The sequence below is a fragment of the Ammospiza nelsoni genome, chromosome 2 (genome assembly GCF_027579445.1).
Source record: "Ammospiza nelsoni isolate bAmmNel1 chromosome 2, bAmmNel1.pri, whole genome shotgun sequence".
Lineage (NCBI taxonomy): Eukaryota > Metazoa > Chordata > Aves > Passeriformes > Passerellidae > Ammospiza > Ammospiza nelsoni.
In genome coordinates this window covers 42,892,910-42,912,317 of record NC_080634.1, presented here as the reverse complement: position 1 = coordinate 42,912,317, position 19,408 = coordinate 42,892,910, and the positions used below count along the sequence as shown (strand labels likewise).

Below are 19,408 nucleotides of genomic sequence, written 5' to 3'. Positions count from 1 at the left end.
ATATTTTAAATTTATTCTTATCATTAACTAAGTATATGTCAAATCAAAAACATAGTTTTGACATTGCCAAAGTGAAATAACCTAACATTTAAAGAGAATGTTGGTATATGATGTGTATGTTACTATTCTACAGAAATAGCATAAGCATAAAATAGTCTCTCAAAACTGCAGAAAAACAAGTCAATGAGTCATAAGAAAAATTGTCTGTCAGCACTGTTGTTTATTGATGCTTTTGATTCAAATATCTGTGTTGATCTATATGGTTTAAAAATAACCATAGTATAAATAAAGGGATGCATAAACTTTGTTTGTTTGTTTGTTTTTAGCAAAACAATCCTTTTGGCAGTCTATACAGCCCTTATTTTAAGAGCAAAGATTGAAAACTCTGGTAATCTACAAGTACTTCAATACCCCAGATCTTGTAATTTGTTTTAATGAGAAATAAAATATGATTACTCACTCAAAATTGGCTGCTGGCACTATCATAATACAAATTCAATTTTTTTTTTTTCTGACAGAGCCAGAAAACCAATGAAATGTGACTTTTATATGGAAAATAAAGTAGAAGTCTGGTGTAATGCACAAACAAAAATGCACTGAGGAAAAAGCTGAAGTGTGAGGGTCAGGTAGGGTGTGTGTATAATACACAGTTTAAAATTTAAAAATTTGTGTGAAAGAGTTTGAGTAGAATTATTCATATAGAAGCAAGAAGAAAACTTAGGGTTATATGCTGGAAAGAATAATAAAGGAAAAAAAATAAAGATGTTTCTGACACTTGCACTCTTCTTGCTTTCCTCTGCGACCAAGGGTCTGGGCTCGTTGAAGAGGGCAGGAACTTACAGCTTTTCATGCCAACTTGCACAAACCAGTACTGTATCATTTCTCAAACTATGAAAATGTTCATTTTGAGGTTTCAAAAAAAAAACCATGTTTCCATCATTGCCTGCCTTTAAGTCCTGTATTTAAAATAATAGTGCTAAAAGTACTTATGACATAGGTAAGGAAGAGCTGAAGCATGCTTGGATGGCTGTCACCGAAGTGCCTTATTAATGAATGTGTCATATAGTGGGGATGGAATTTAGAGTTCTTTTGCATATCAACAGCATTAATTTCATCTCTTTCTAATGAGCAGCTAAACAAAAGCACCAGAATTATTTCTTTGAATAAAATACATGAAAAAAGAAATTAAAGAATGGACCAGTAGCCTCTATATGCTCCTGAAAGCAAAGTCAGAAACACGTGAGAAAATTAAAATGGCAACCTGCTGTCACAGAAGGCAGTGTCTGAAAAGTTGCATTTCTGGAGCAGGAAAAGCCAAGAATGCTGTAACTTGTGCAAAAGTGTCAGCTAGGAAAATGATATCTTCTCCATCAGAACTTCTCTGCAGAACAAGGTCATCTGTCTTCCTGATTTACATAAGAAATCTAAGGTCTGACACTGAAATGGACATAAAAAATCAGGATTATGTGGACTACAAACAGAAACCTCATTATTCACTAGCTCATTTATTAGCTTTACAAATAATTAGCTTGTTTTTTTAAATAAGAGAAGACACAAGCAGTGAAAGCTGTTACTGAAAAACAAACATTAACATATTGTTGTTTAGAACTAATTTTATTAATTTAGATATTTTGAACTCTTCCATTCAGATTTTTTTCTTTTTCTTTTCAATTATTTATTTTACAACATTTTCTGTAAATACTAACCAGGATGTAGTGATTCTGCAAATTAAAAAGAAGTATTTTTGCTATGGTGGAAAGCTAAAAATAAATGGAAAATGTTAATACCTTGTTATTGCCAGTGGATTTTTAGCAAATTTTTTTAAATATATGATCCCCTGATTTGTTAGGGAACAAAGAAAATTCAAATATTTATAATAGAAATTACATATTTAAATGGGTGGCAGAAAACATACCTATATACTATATATAGGTACATATATAACAAATATAGACATCACTGAAACATAAATTGTTGTGTAGATGTGGCAGTGAATATGTCTATAAAAAGCAGCCTTGGGCCAGCATATATATCCAGCACAAAAGGCCACTAATTGCAATATGCACACTCTGATGTATATGCAGTAAATTTTGTTTGGCTCCTCTGTTTTTCATGTCTTGTTAAATCTCAGCAGTAAATCAGTGATTTATGCAGTGATTGCTTAGACAATGACTGATGCTCATGATAAGAATCTCTATCTAGTGCAAATTAGACAATCTTGAGACATTTCACTCCTTCATTGCTTTGAATTTTTTAGCAGCTACAAAGTCTGTTTGTAAGTGGCATCAGTAACAATATTTTCACTTGTAACTGAATCAGCTACATATTGCTTGGGTCAGAATAAAATCCTTCTCAGAAAATTTATCTCTGTCAAGCAATTAAGATATTTGACTTTAGTTTGAAGACAAAAGCTTCAGAGCTTCAATTCTTTCAGCCATAGTGACTGACAGTGTTAAATAAACATTATTATTAAATCATTAATCTGTAACTGAAGACAAGGATCTTGCTGGAATATTTGCCAAATGACTATTTCAGGAAATCTCACTGGAACATTTGTCATTACAGTGGAGAGAGCAGAGTATTTCAGACAGTTAAATTAAAGCAGGAGAAAACCAGCAGCATATTGGTTTTAAGACTGTAATAAACCCAGGGTTATTTTCAATATGAATTCAAAATATCAAGTTTGAATACTAAATAAAAAAGGGCCAAATTACTTGTTGCTTAAGTTTAGCAAATAGGACCTATGGCAAGATAACAAGCAACAACCTCTACAAGGCATTAGGAAAAAGGAATGGGGACAAAAAAAGAAAATTATGAAAATGAAGAGGAAATTTGATGCATTTCTACTTCTAACCTCAGCCTCCAGGTTTCAAATGGTGCCTGAAATGTCATTCATGTAATTATTACCATATCAAATTGAAAGCAATTTCAGCTCAGCTGATTTGATTGTGCATTAATGGCTGGGAAAAGAAGATAAGGAATGTGCATGGTAAAAATAGCTGCCCATTACTTCAGCAGCAAATGGGGTCTTATTAGGTAACCTTAAATTCCTTGGTCATTAAGGTGGTCTTGATTTTTTTGTTTATTAAAGATTAGCACCAAGTAAAAAAAATGAAATAACCTAATCAAATTCCTTCCTGTCATCTTCACCTTCCTTTTAAAATAGTGATTGAATCTTTTTGAGAGATTTTACTAAATCTCATGGTGCTGAAGGTGAAATGTATCACTAGGTCTGTTTCTTGCCTTTCAGTGATGATTGCAGAGGACAATGTGTGTCATACCTCCTTTTCACTGGGAAGTTGACTTGTAATCTGTCAGCAACTGTAATTTAATTCCAGCAAAATGAGGAAAATAAAAAGTAATATGTTGGTTACTTCTTCAACCGTAGCCTAGAGTCTAAAAGGGCCTCATTGCCAACTATTGACTTGGCAGTGTTTCTGACAGAAGAGGGCCTGGAGCAATCAGCCTCTGTTCCTCATTTATTTCAGCATCTCGGGGAATCTCTCCATTTATTGCTTTCCTGTCCTTCGTTCTTATTTTTACTATCTAAAACAAAAGACTTGTGTTCTACCCTACCAAAATTCTTGTCTCACATTTTTTTTCTAAACTACTGCTTACATTTATGTTGGGACTGAATTTGCAGAAGCTGCTGTTGCTATAGACTCCCTCCATGTGGGCTGTGGTCTCCCAGCTTTTGTTTGGACAGGTTTGGCTATGTCCTGTTTCTTCATCAAATTCACTGAACCTAAATCGATAAAACTGAAAAACTTTGTCAGAATTTCTCTTCAATTATGTGTGTATAATTTCTGTTGACCTGAACATTGAGAGCATCTCAGTATTGGTCAAACATGAAAAAACAGTAAGAAGGAAGTAATTTTCAGACATATATAATCCACTCAGTAATTAGAAACTGTTAAGAGAAAAATCTGAGCAGAAAAAATCCAGTGACCAGTGACACATGAAGATCAAAATGGCTATAAAACATTCAAAATCCCTCTCAGGTAGTAGAGACAGGCTTTGAAAAGTCACTGTGGAAAACCAGACCTGCTGAACAACCTGGAGGAATGATCCTCAGCAAAACAGACTATTGTTCTAAAACTCCTAACATCCTATGTTTTGTTCCTCCTTAGGTAAATAAGAAGAAATAGTATGCAAGATATAGTATTTCTCAGACTGTTTTGTGACATTCCTCCAAAGGATTTACAAAGAAAAATCCTTCCCTTATTTTTTTATCAAGACCCAGCTGTAAGAAGTTTGCCTGTTTTTTGATAAGCTATGAACTATAAAAGCAAGCAGGGTATATGATATTTACCAGCATAACTTTGGAGACTAGGGAGAAGATGTCCGAAAGAACATTTTGAAAAGGAGCTGAAAAGAATTCAATACAGTGAGTTTGTTTTCAACACACCACACAGAATTTGATGAGGTATTTTGGAAAAAACCCGACCCATTACAATTTTTAAAATGTCTCTAGAGAAATATCATTGAAAGAACATCTGTTTTTAGCAGCATATATGTCAAGAAGAAAGAATCTCTTTGAATCACTAAAAATGACTCTTAGTTCTGTCTGTATACTAACATTGCCATCCTTACTCTTGGGAACAATCATAATAGTAACTTGAGTAACTGATAGTAGCTGCCACCACAAAACTGAAATCTTATCATTTTCATCCTATATTCTGTAATCTCAATACTGTATAGAAGTAATTTGAGTTTCAGTTTCTCTTACCTTTCTCTCCCTTAAACTCTTTTACACACAAACATGTAAAAACCCCTTGACATGAAGAGCAAACACCCATTCTGTACTAGTACTATTAGGTCAGGCAGAAACTATAGAGTGGGAGATGCCACAAAGTGTGCTAGGACATGATCAGGACATTGCTCTCTTAGCTATGTGTATGAATCATTAATATGGGGGAGGGAAGAAAACTCTACGAATGTTTGCTTATTCTCCAAAGACAACATTTTTACAGGACAAACTCTAATTTACTGATTTATAGTATCCCTGTGAATGAATGGGTGTGAGTCCGGTAAAACTTTCAATTAAAAAGCCTTTCTGCTTTTTGTTTATTTGATTGGTACTTTTCATTTTGACAGAGACACTGTTAACCTGACTGAATTCCTGACCACAGAAATGGCTGGACAGGGAGTTCATAATTAGCTGCTTAGTCAATTGGTTATTTTGAGAATGCAGTAAGGACTGTCTGTAAAAAAAATTCCAGCAAAATAATGAAACCACAATTCAGGCATGTCTCATCTTAATAAACAACAATATCTAATTAGAAAGAATCTTTACTTACTTTCCAAGTGCAAAACACTCCATCTTAACAGTAGTTCCCCTTGCAGCTGTAACTGTGTAAGGAAAATGGACTTCAATTTTTGGTTCATATTCCCCCATCGCACCTGGAAAATAATGAATGTTTACAATATGAAATATCATCAGTTTTCCATTATCACAGAAAGACCCATGGCCTGCTTTTTGAATCTGCCAGCAATAAAGCTGGTAATTGATGGAGATAACCTCACTTGACCTGATGTGCTGTGCCCAGGTGCAGTATATATATTCTAAAATGCTCTTCAGTTTACCAGCAGCACAACATTGAGCTTTAAAAAAAGATTTATTTTTTGAAACTTGGGTTAATGTTTAAACATCTGAAGATTAACATGGGCAAACAATAGAAGAGTGAGACTTTTCATGGACCAAATCTTTGTTTACCAGCACACTGACAATTAGACAAATAAATCAACATATTGTGCTATGTTTGACTGAGGACCTTCTAAGTTGAGGGAAAAACCCTCAAATTATGTAGGAGCATTTGTGTACACAGACACAAACACAGATATGTAGACATGAAAATTTCAGTTATGTAATTTTCAGTGAGACTTATAATTTGGAAGAGCATTTCTTTTCAGGACAACACTTTAAGTACTATAAGATAGCATTCTAGGAAATGGGAAAACATTCAGGAATGGGAAAATATAAAAGTGGAAATCAATAAAGTTATCTCAGATTTGGTGTAGAGTGATTGACAGCTTTGGAGAATCACAAGAGCTTAGGAAATGAGAAATCAGTAAGGAAAAGGAGCTATGTTTTATAAGGTGTGGAGAGAAATTTGTGTTTAATGCCACTTGGAGAAAATACAATCAGCATGGAAGGAGAAGAATATGACTCTAACAGCTGTATTTGGTTAGATGGAATTTGGGCTATGGGGTTAGGAAATACTGGGGAGCAAAAGGCTGTATTTAAAAAAGTAAGAATGTTTCAGGTTTTTAGATGAGGAAAATGGAGTAAAATCTGACTTTTTGAAAAAGTAGCAACAAGACAAATCTAAATCTATAAAATCAGTCAAGATTCTCCAAAAACTCTAAAGCAAGCAAAAAGGAACAAGAGATGAAAAGGCAGGAGAGAAAAGAGATCTCTTATGTGAGAAAGAAAAGAAATGAGCGTAAGAAGAAACATGGAATTAGAGGAGTACAAGATTTACAGCTGAGAGAATAAGAGTTGGCAGAGATGGATGAAAAAACAACCCACAACCTGCTAGAGCAAAACACAGTACATAAGACTGAAATTGTAAAACATATATTCCTAGCCTTCAAATGTTCCTTGCGGGGCTCAGGAGTTTCCAGTGGGGCTGTGCTCTCATTTTCCCACCGTCACTCAGGCCCCTGAAGAAGCTTGGTTCTGGAGGAAGTCTGAACATATATACATTTGAATTTTTCGTCAGGGGCTTAAGTCTAATTAGAAAATCTAAATGTGTCTCATAAGTGAATCAGATGACAGAAAAAGAAAGCATTAAATGCTTTTATTTCACATAATGTATGTCTATAAATAATTCTATATGTAGCAGATTTCTTTGTAAAAAAAATTATCCTGCAAGTATTATGTGGGCTAGCAATACTGACCCATTTCCTCCAAGACAGGACTAAATCAGTGTTATGACATTGCTTTATGAATCCTCTTTTTTTTTCATAGGAAAAACCCCCATATGTGTCCTGGGTATTAAAATGAAGCCAGGCCATCAAAAAATGGTAGTCAATTAAAATTTTCCTTAGCCTAGACTGAAGTGATTGCTGCTATAATATATTGTAAAAATGCATTCCCACTGGATTGAAAGACATCAATAAATTAATAATTCAGTTACACTCATTGTAACTTTGTTTACTGTTTTCTGATTTTTTTGTGACTATGAATAAAACCATGTAATCGGTTTTACAGGATATCTATCATATCTCCTCTCAAATATGTCTTTAGCAGACTGAAAAACCACAGACCATTAAACCTTCCTTAGAAAGAATCTTTACTAAACATTCCTAGTGCCCATGTGGCACCTCTTCAAATTCCATTCTCACACTTGAGATGTGAAGGCGAGAACTGCACAACAATAATGAAGATGTAGATCTTTCTTTCACACTATTTACTTCCTTGGAGTTTTTTGATTTTTTTACAAAATTCAGTTCTATTTGCTGTTTTGTACTTGAACTGATGCTCGTACACTGTGGCACTCTAATGTCTTTACAGATAATATCTAATAAAGTATTATTACTTTGTTCATTTTGCTTCCAGATAGTTTATGTGCGGAATAGTGAAGTCTCAGATAAGTCCTTACTGACAATCTATCAGTTCTCCAAACAGTTTAGGTACTCATATAATAGATTTTTTTTCTAACATATTTTTAATTGAAAGTAGGGCTGTATTTCAACTCCTCTAAGAATTTATTTTCCTCAACAGCCTTTGATGGGTGACCCTGTAAAGAACTATGTGAAATGCAAGCAGCTTGGACATTTCTGTTCATATTCTCTCAGACTCTTCAGGAAAGCTGTATACAGACTGAAGCACAATTTCCCTGGTCTAAATCTGTGTTGCTGATATATGACTGTGTGGTAAGACTACTGTATGATAATGTGCTGAATACAACCCTAATGATCATACCTTTTTTATGGATTTTCTATCAACACAGGTGACACAGAAGTCAGACCTAGTGGTCTGTCATGCCTTAGATGTTCTTAGGAGTCCCTTTTTTTGGAAAACCCCCCACACCTTTTCTACCTACCTTCCTTGTAGTCCTAAGCATCAGTCAAGGAAAATAGCACATCCTGCTTCCTTCCATGCAGAAGTTCAGCCTTGGAACCTCATTATTATTTGTAGTGTCAATATTTTCGCTAAAATTTCTTCTATATAAACTTCAATTACAAGAGCATCATTCCTGATAGAGAAATCTACTATGTTCCTTTATAGTGAATACTGCTGAAAATAACTCATTTAGGTTTTATGATGGAGCCTTATATTCCCAAGGTGTTTCTTTTAAATCTCTAGCACCCACTGACTGTTCACACTCACTGACAGGTTTGTGTTTCAATGAAATTAAAAATGGGGTGGTTTTGCTTTTGGGCAAGGCTTTGTTCTGGAAACTAATTGTCTTGAATTGTTACACAGTACTCAACACTTGCTTGTTTTAGCCCTGAATAAAAACAGAACTTACAATAAGATTAAATTATTCTTGCCTTTAAAATAATACAGTACATGTGTACCCATCTCAGGGACAATATTATCTTTCAGATCTCATGTTTCTAACTTACATTAAATCCCTTTAGTGAGTGCAATCTGTACACATACTGAATGCTCTTTACATGTCATGCCATCATTTCATACTTTTAATGAAATACTGATTGACTGATGCTTTGCACCATGTCCTGTTCTTCTGGGTTATTGCTACCCTAGCAAGAGACATGCCTGCAGCAGCTGGCAGGAAATGTATAAAAATTACTGAGCAATTGCTTGGTGCCCCTATGAAAATTAGGAAACAAAAGTCTATTATTGCAGAGGGATATTTTTCATCCTTATTATTTATGATCTTTGAGACCATGAAGGCCATTAGAGTTGCATAGATATTAAGGGAATTGTTAAGGCCTTACCTTCCCATATTACACTATAATCGCTTTGCTATGGCTGTGCTGCCTCTAGGCTCTTTAGCTTTCTAGCTTTTGTTTTGGTCACTTGAGTCAGGGATGGCAAAACAACCATCACCTGCATTTTCATGAAGATTTTTGTTCATTTGTGCTAGATGCTAAAAGGAAACTGAACTTTTAAGAAATATTCAGGTTTTGAGCTATGTGCACTGGAATCAATCTCTCTCAGGCTTATATACATGACTCCCTTACAGAGGTTTGGCTGGGGCTATAAAAAATCCTCTCAGTCATTTTTTATACCCAGTTATCAAACATGAAATACAACAATAAATAAAATTGATCAGCAGAGAATAAAAACATAATATACGATTTTCAAGTGGCTAACAAATCACAGAGCTTACATGGTTTGGGCACTACAGAGCAATAGGTTGCTTTTCTCAATGCTGCTGGGCTCTGCCTTCCCATGAAAAAAAATACTTTCTGAAAATCCTTTACCTTTCAAGGTCTGACCCTAATCATTCATTATTTTTTAGGCTAATTACATTGCTAGAGTCCCTACTTCCCAAACTTGTTCACCTGAGTTCAGATCTGGGTATAAAAGTACTGAATTTGTGATTGATATCAAACATAGCTCTTCAAAATAAATCTGGTTAACCATATCTTGAAATTTGGTCTGGGATTAGCATTGGGTTTAAAAGGCAAACTTTGTTTGTTAAAGTAAGTCTTATCCCTGGCCTTCAGTCTGAAATATGTCATTCGACCTTAAATTTTCCAGTGTTTGGGTCTCTGCCCTTTCAGGCAGGGTCTTCTTGGCTGGAAGAGATTTAAAAACTAATAACCCCTTAGTTCTGCCTCTGATTACCAAAGAAGACACTGATTTAAAGGATTGAGCAGATCACAGGACAAAGTTTAACCTTGGAGTTAACAGTTAACACAGGCACCGTTTCACCTTGATAGAATCAAGGGCTTGTTAGTCACACGGCCAGAAAGGGATCTCAATATTTATAGAAGAGATCTCTCCTACAGATTTTTTTTTTACAATGATACAGTTATCACAAAGATAACTGTAAAAAATTATTCTCCAACCCAAATACAGAAAAAAATTATTCAGAAAATCAGGTTTAATTTTTATAAGAGGTTTTATTTAACAAGTTTTTTCCTCCAATTTTTCTGTAAATCTGTGACTTGAGTTCTACACTCTGCTACTCAATGTCTTATGAACACTAAGCTATAATGTCTGCATTTCATTTATGTATTAAAAAAAAGATGACATAAAAATGTGATAAATATTGATTTTGAGGCACTTACATATTACAGGAATAGAAGTAATAAAATTTCAAACATTTACAGATATTACTCCAGCTAAAATTCTTTACTTTATCCACTAGGGGCCATTTAATGGAATGGAGAATGGAATAAAGAAGAAAGATCACTTTCTGATTTTCAGTCCTTTCAGCTAAGAGCAAGAGAAAGAGCTACAGACAGGATATCAGACGTTATTGCTTTGCAAAGGACTGCTCTACCTCTACATTTAGCCTGCAAACCCATGCCTTATACAACCTCAGAGGAAGAGTGTGGAAAAACCACAGTATTCATCCAATAAGAATTTTTTTCTCCATGGGGCCAAAAAGAATCTGACTGCTGAGAAACCATGACCCATCCTCGTATTCAGATGTGTAGAGGCTGATTTGTGTTTGTTACATACTCTTTCACTAATAGTTCTTTAACTTCCTTTGGGGCCTTATATTGAATGGAACAGGTTACAGGCAGTGCTTGAATAAGTGTCTGATAAACCCAGGAAAAAGATTAGGCATGGATTGATACTTGCCATTATTTTGTTAACAAATGATAAAACCCTCCCAGCTCTGTGACCAAGAATGCTCATCTGAGAGGTTTGCACAAAGAAGTCCCCAGTCTTAATCAGGTGGTGCAGGAATGTTAACATGGTTTTGTTGTATCCTGGATAAAGCTCTAAAGACAAATTTAATTGGGATTCTTACTAGTCTGCATCTTCCTATCAGTTTCTGGGAAACTTCTTGAGGCATGATAAACTTATTCTGCTGCATAAGAATTTAAAAATAATTTTACAGATCAAAATTTGAGTATCCTACCACATTGTAATGATGACCTGTTGTGTGAATATGTATCTAAACCCAAGAAAATTTTGCCAAAGAACTTGCTTACAGAATGTTCATGCATAATTTCTTCTTCTATCTATAACCTGCGATGAAAACTAAGATTGTCAAAGGTATGGGTCCCTTTGTAGCAAATGAATATTTAGCACTTTCCCTGAAGACCTGTACTGTTAAACGTCTCCAGAAATTTGTTTGGGAGAGCCTTGAATACACAAATTTACAATGACAGTAAATTGACAGCACAAACTGAATTAATTCAAGTATAATAATGATACCCACCATTGTCTCTGGTCTGCACCAGAGATTTTAAATGAACTGGGAAGAATTTATTGACTCACCTACTCTTAATCTTATTCTAAAGGACCAATACCTGCTGCAAATCCCTAGAAATTTACTGTGGAATTGTTGTTTGAAGGTAACAGTCCACAGTATTGCTTCCACTTAAACATCTCTCAGCCAGGTTTTGAGCTATAAATTTATCATTTGAGAAGCCCTGAAAATGCTCATGTGAAATTGCATTCTGTAATGCACTGAACTAAGCACTAAACTGAGTTAATGCTAAAGTGCCAACACTGTTTTCGTATGTTAGAGGGCAAATCCTATTGCATATCACTGGATGGAAGGAGGTCTTTACTGGAATATATCCTAATATGACAGAAAAATTGGTAATTCAATGTCTGGAAAAATATCATAATGAATCCAGCACAAGAAGGGAATAAACTCTAGTTTAAAACTAAGGGATAAGATGTTGATGTGTTCTCAATTTTAGAGGAATAAATGTGAAAGAAAGTCACATTTAGAAGAAAAAAGTGTTTAAACATTATTTTACTCTCACCACTGTATAATCTATATTTTACTCATAATTGATTTCACTAGTTTATCAGTTACACTGAACTCTGAACTTTGGAAAACCCTTTCTAGAAATAGAATTACTATCTTGAAATACATTATTATTTATAACTCTTAAATGTATAACTGTCATAGATACAAATGTATTCCTCTCTTAAACATCAAAAAGAACCAAAACCACTTAATTTTCAGTTGAAATCATAGGTCTTATGAATAAAATAAAGGGAACTGAGTCCAAACTCTAAAAACACAAAAGCAATGAGATAGTCTCAGAATAAGCAATGTGGGAAATAGTATATTATTTAATTCTTCAAATGAGAGACCAAAATTTCTAGTGTACAGATTGGGCTGCAGAGATTTCTGTTCACCTGTGTTTGAAGATGTTGAGCAGACTATGACCAAGTCTGCAGTCTTTTTCTTTGTAAAAAAGTTTTCAGTGAGGAATAAGCTAGACTTCATCAGTTTCCCACATATTTGTAAAATGGCATCTAATTTCTCCTTCTAAATCCAGCACATCTGGTATTAGATGAAACCAAACTTCATGCTTTGGACATTCAGAGATGAGTGAGGACATGTGAGTGGCTTGCACACAGCACTCCAATATGAAGATCTGTGCATGTACAGATTGTATCTAAACAAGAAAACCTGATTATTTTCACTCATTAGGTATGTAGATAATTTTTCTGAGCAGCCATACACATCAAGGAACAAAATGGACTCATTACATAGTCTACATCTTGCCTGGGAGGCCTAGCTCAATGAAAACCAAATCATAGGGGTTTTCGTTCCATTTTGTTTTTACAGGGAATGAGATTACATTGACCTTGGAATAAGAAATATGTGGCAGATTTCTTTTAGGCATCACTGGCCAATGTTTATTGTTTCTCCTTTCCAATTGCCCAATATTCGTCCAGGACAGGCTCACAAAAGATATTCAGAAACCTGGGAAATCTTATTTAGTCTGAGTGATTAGGAGAAATATCTACTTTTATGGGGTTTGTAATTATCTTCCTGATGAAGTTTCTCTAGGAATATCATTTTTCCTATAGGAAATGACATATTAGTTTGTACTTCAAATATGACCTTAAGCTTAATTCTTTTTTCCTTGCAACCTGCAATGTTTTACAGAATAAAAACAAAATATTCCCTTTCCAACAGGTGCCAGAAGTGTCAAAACTATTGTTTTGTGCAGAGATGGTATTTTCCTCTCTTCTGACCAATTAGAACACTACTGCACGTAATAGTGTTGCTCTAATACTCATTGTATCTAATAAACTGGGAAAAGGTTCCTAAATAAGGAAATTTTTTTCAATTGAGACTGCTCATATAACCATGCAAAACAAGAACATATTATTAGGAAATATCCTCAAAAACAAGTATTAAAATACCCATTGTTTTAGACCCAATAAAAACAAATCATCCTGTTACCTACTTGCTGCAGTTTTAACTTCGAGCAGAACTCCTGATGTTCATAATCAAATTATTTTGCTACTCTGAAAAGAATTCCAAACTGACAAGTAATTTCAATTTGAATATTATGCCATACTCTCAGACTGCAAAGCAGCAGTCACTGGTGAATTTCTATCTAAGTTCCTGAGACACTAAGATACATAACATTCAGGACCATACTCTGAAACCATTTACAGCTGTAAAGGTTACTTCCATTATCAAATGCGCAAGTTTAACTTTAGTCACCAAGAATTATAATATTACCAACATACTTCTGTCTGAAATCCTAACAGTTATAGTTCAATGCAACACCATTCCTAATCCTGACAAATTTAGCAAATTTAGAGGAACATTTTTTTCAAGTTCAGTAATTTTAGGCTTTGTATATTCTGTGTATGGATCAGTTAACTCTTTGTGTAAGTTTCAAAAATCATAAGGAGAAGGAGTGAAACAAGAAAACATAAGTGCAGAAGATGTGCAAGACTCTACATGCCTAGAATCTTGAGGGTTTTGGCTAATTTAAAAAGCAACCACTGAGTTTTCAGCATATAGTGTTTCTATAAACCAATGGGAAGATTTAGCAATTAAGAATCCTGTAAAGAAATTACCTTAACTGAACTCAAAAGCAGACTAAACTCAATGCAAACTTTTGCAGTGAAAGACTTCTTGCTCTACAGTGAATCCTGGGACATAATCTTTTCCCAACCTTTCCCTGTTTTCCTCCTGTAATAGCCCCATAGATACCTGGGTTCAGCCCTTTTACATTGTCAAAAGACCATCCCAAGTTATTTTGTCTCTCTACATTTTTAGATTAAATATTTTTCAAATGGTATCTTTGAACTGTTGTGTTCTGTTTGAGAGTGTTCTTCAACTATTCTACAGTTCCTATAAAACACCCTGTAGGAGGTTTATTGAATAGAAAACCTCTATAAAATTCTCTGCCTACCTATAGATTTTCTTGCCTATAAGTTAAGAACCATTACTGCTAACTGGAACAGACTTTCTAAATAAATAAATAAAAGAAAATAAAAAGAAAAAGTTAATATTTTGGAAATAAGAAAGCGCCAAACAAAACCAACAACCTTCCCCCATCCTATTACATGTATGGCCTTCTTTTATTTTTTTTTAGAAATTAAAATAAGACTACACTAACATTTCTTAATCCTGATTTTCATCCTATTATTTTGACAACATTGCAGGAGGACGTTGGCACAATAGCAAAACAAAAGAGAAAAAAAGTACAAAGTACCTGTAACCCACGCAGGATACATTTTCAGTAGAGTAAAGCAGAGATTGTAGGAAGACTTTTATTTTCAGTTTCCAGAGTGACCCATCATTAAAATACCTCACTACAGTTTTACAGGAGAAACATATTTACTATCAGGTAATGACTGCCCAGGGACATTGCCATTTTATCAACCTTCCCCTGGAGCAAACCTTGCATACATTCGTGTCTCTGTCAGGGCTATCAATCTCTGTATACCACTAAAGGACAAACTTGATTTTTGCCCAGACATTTTGTCTGTGCTTGAAAAAAAAAAAAAAATCAAAGCAGGATTATGTCAGGTTTGATTCCTGCCCTGGAGTACTGAGTAAGAAGAGTTCCTACAGTCTCTATACAGTTTTTATGGACACAATTAAAATACAAAATGTTACAGCAAAACCTTGCAATATAACCCATGTGAAAGAGGAAGCCTATGTGACTGGAAAATCCACAAAATATAGCACAATTGAGTCACAGCTGAATATGTATTTCGAACTCCTGTTAAAATTCAGGTGCATGTTGTTGTCTTCTAGAATTCAGCTCCATATGAATAACCTCATTAGAGAACAAAACCACTAATAAAAGTTGAAAAAAAATTAAAAATAAAAACCAGAGAAAGGCAAAGAAGACAGGTCAAAACCACTACATTTCATCTTTAAGCATTTTTAAAAAAATATTTTAGGTTTCAGCTAATTAACAACTGTCAGCATTCTTCTGGGGTGGGTACAGCTATGTCTGTGAAATTGCAGATTTTGTTCTAGCTTTATTTATTATCTTATTATGCTACACTGGGCATTTTTAATTGCTTGATTTCTATTATTTGGGAATTTGCTCTGATTTCTTCCAAATTTTCTTTCCTGCTGGTAAAGAGATCTTTAGATAACTTAGATCTTTAGATAACCAGATTTTTAGATAACCAACTGTTGCTTGTTGTTCAAGCAACATATCCCAGAGTTACACCTCAAAAAGCATATGCAGACCATATTTCATCATGGAAAATTAGAATTTAACATCCTTAATACCTTGATAGCTATATGTTCTATCATGTGAGACTATTACTCACATTGCATTAATCAACAGAATGAACACAGACAAAATTCAGTTCACTGCTTCACAGATTATGAAGACATGGAAAAAATCTGAAAGTCAGTTACATGAAAATATGTCTGGTCAGACATACCAACATCTGGAGGTTAAACTAATTTGCTCTAATGGAACATAGTAGAAAATATCTTCTGGTTTCTGAAATTGTCCAAGTTTGGTTTGTTTTTTTTTTGTTTTTTGTTTTTTGTTTGTTTGTTTGTTTGTTTGTTTTCTTTTTTAACTCTGGAAATTTCACCATAGCAAAGGTAATATGCAGTATCTGCACAGAGTTAAAATGAAGAATTATGTAATTTACTACTGTACAGTAATAACATTAAAGTTGTCTTATTTTCCAAAGAACAAGAAGGATAAAAAAGTAAGAAAAACTGGAATAAAAATGTGTGAACTTGAAATAACTCTTATGCACTGAAAATCAAATGTTTATACTCCCTAGATTTCTATTTCCTTAATTTGAACAGACTTTCAGATGTTTTTATGAGTGAAGATAATTTACTGCTCCCAATCAGCATCCAAGCCTCTGAAGATACAATTTAACAAAGCTGTTTATTATTCGTAAACAGTTATCAAATATTTCCTCAAAATTTGTAATGCATTAAGAGGCAGTTAATGAAATGATGCATATTCTTTTATTTCCTCCTAAAACATTTTCTCTCCTCAAAATTTTAGGGTGTTTTTATAACCCAGCTTGAAGTGAAATTGAATTACATGAAATGACTGATTGTCAAGGACATCTGAACAAATGAGGTATTCATTTTATTCAGAATCCATTGAAGGATTTCTTGATGTTTTTATTTAATTTGCTTCATATCAAGCAGCTAAGCTCTCCTTTGAGACACATCACAGAAGAAATAAAAGATTAATAAAATCCCAGTAAGTTCTCACAATCTTTCAGAGTTTGACAGAATGCCTTGATATTATTCCATTTCTTTCTCATAGATAAATAGAGACCAGTGTTGTCATTGAAGTGCTCTTTGCCACCAGCTGTCTAGTCCCCTGGGCATAGGTACTCTATATACATCAAAATCTAAGAATGATGATAAATAAATCAATTAGAGTACTTTGGAGTTAATGATATATACGTTTGGAGAATACAGGCTGTATAAATTGTTTTATTTATGTAGAGCTATATGTAAAAGCTGTTTAAAACCACAAGCTCTTCCTGTGGTTTCTAACAAATGTGCTGGCTGCTTAGGGTAATGTCAGTTGTGATGCCAACCATTGGAACTCACAAAGATGTATTATTTTTAAACCTAAGGGAGTATTTGAAAAGTTCAAAGTAATTCAAGTAGTTTTATGACAAAGAAAAGCTTAAAAATCCATATTTAAAAATATATAACACAACTCAGCAAACATAGAGTTGAGTATATTTTCAGGTAATTTAATGTTTGTTTTAATGCCATTTTTAAATTCTCACTTCCCTCTTGGAGTTTATTCACAGAAGTTTCTTTCTTCATAAATTACTTTAATTTTCTTTAACTAGTTAGCACTACTTTTCAACAGTTATTTTGTATTTTTGCACATAATGAATACAGACTTTAAAAATGTTGTTGTGACCCTTTAATATTTGTCAATGGACAAGGCAGTATTACCTAAGGCCATTTGTATGAAAATGAAAAAGTACAGTATGATTTATGGAAATTTTTTATTATAATCACAGATATTTTTCAAGAGGCCCATATTATTGCATTGTGTGGGGGAGGTGGAACCAGACAGATTTCCCAAGTAATATGATTTAGCAACCAGTACTTTCCTTAACAATTTTTTCCAGGTATGTTTATGGAGACTGCAAGATTAGGTAGCAAGTTGAGGTTTCTTCACTGAGAAACTTGCTCAGTCATACAGGAAAGGAACCAATTTACTGAGAAGTACTGAAGAATTCCATGACAAGAAAGGAGCTTTTCATAAATACCAACAGATTAAAATTAAGGCATGGAAGCCTAGTAGAAATTCACGTGTGTGAAAAAATGAGTCAGGAGACTGGGAAATTGCTGAGGAGCTGTTCATCTATGTGCAAACACTTCCCCAATACTCCAGCACAGTTCAGAAGGTTGGATTATCACAGTGATGTGACAGCCAGCCGTGAAACAAAAAATTTGCTGGAGGCTGGTATTTACTACCCACTTGACATTTAAAAAAAATCTGCAGAGTTTTCCTTCATAGATTTTTTTCCTAGCTCAGTGATGTAGACTGCTGCCTTTATCCTTATTTACTCTCTCAATTTCTTTCAGTAGGTTGTCTACCTATGTACCGTCAGTACAAAACAGATAATTAATCTGCTGAATTTCTGCACAAGACAGAAACAAATAAAAGCATGAAGAAATATCATAAAGAATAAATAGAGTAAGATATGAATAATAAATATGACAATGAAATTCTATTTTTTTTCAGGGTCTAAACAGATTAAAAAGCAGTCAATGTTTGGACATTTTAATTTTGAAAAAAACATTACCAAAAAGATATGTTATACGGATTCACTATGTTAAGTCAATAAAATTAAACAAACACCTGAAACTCAATAGTTAAAAGAAGTACTAAACCAGCAAAAGAAAATAGGAAGTGATAAATTAAAAGAGCAGCTTTTTGCTGTAGAGGTTACATGCTATGCAGAAGGAAATTTAAATTTGCTACGATGAAAAAAGCAGCTTAATTCCATTCTAATTGGTGAACATATTTTAAATTTACTCTAGTAAACTAAGTCATCTGTGCTTAAATCTGGATTTTGTAACGTGTTTGTAGCATAGGACTAATGTTTGTTTGAGAAAAAGTTATAAGTAAGATAAAAGAAAGCTCTCAAAAGTTTCTCTCTCTTTCTCTCTTTGATTTATGTATGTGTGGATTCACATGAGCTGAATTGTTGTGAGGAACTAGAAAGCATAATCAAGCGTAGAACGTCTTGGAAGGAAGGAAAATAGCCATTTTCTCTGTTCCTTTGAGACATGGCAGAGATTGACACCACCTCTCTGCAAGCTCCTTTTGGGCAGTTGTAGAGAGTGATAAACCCTCCCCCGAGCCTCCTTTTCTCCCGGCTAAACAACCCCAGCTCCCTCAGCCACCCCTCATCACATGTGTTTTCTACACCTCTAGCAGCTTGACTGCCCTTCTCTGGACTCACTCCAGCCCCTCAATGTCCTCTTTCCAACAGAGAGGCCCAGAACAGGACACAAATTTGAGATGTGGCCTCAAGAGTACCGAGTACAGCTGGACAATCCATCCCTGCCCTGCTCCTGCTGGCCACACCTGGCTGAGCCAGGCCAGGATGCCATCGGCCCTCTTGGCTGCCTGGGCACACTCTGGATCATGTTCAGCTGCTGTTTGCCAGCATCCCCAGGTCCTTTTCTGCTGGGCAGCTTTGCAGTCGCTCTGCTCCCAGCCTAAAGCACTGCCTGGGGCTGTGGCAGTGGCAGATGCAGAATCCAGAATTTGGATTGTCCTTCTGATCCTTCTTGTAGGTAGGCCTCATATTTGCTATTTTCCAGTCAACTGGGACTTTTCTAGATAATCAGGACTGTTGGTAAATAATTGAGAGAGGCTTGGTGGATTCTTTCATCATCTCCCTGTTGGGTGCATCCCATCCAGGCCCATAGACTTGTGGGTATCTGACTGGCACAGCAGATCACAAACCATTCCATCCTGGATTATGGGGGTATCACTCAGGTCCCCATCCCTAACTTCCAGCTCCAGGAGTTGGGTATCTCAAGTA

The 19,408-nt window shown here is 34.7% G+C and overlaps 1 protein-coding gene across 1 annotated transcript in view; it reads right to left on the bottom strand.

The window, feature by feature from the left end:
* CNTN5 (contactin 5) overlaps positions 1-19,408 on the bottom strand; it is a 616,731-nt gene that overhangs the window by 144,737 nt on the left and 452,586 nt on the right. Inside the window, exon 10 of the mRNA XM_059466383.1 lies at positions 5,301-5,403. Coding sequence (XP_059322366.1) covers positions 5,301-5,403 — 103 coding nt within the window. The remainder of the gene's footprint in view (positions 1-5,300; positions 5,404-19,408) is intronic.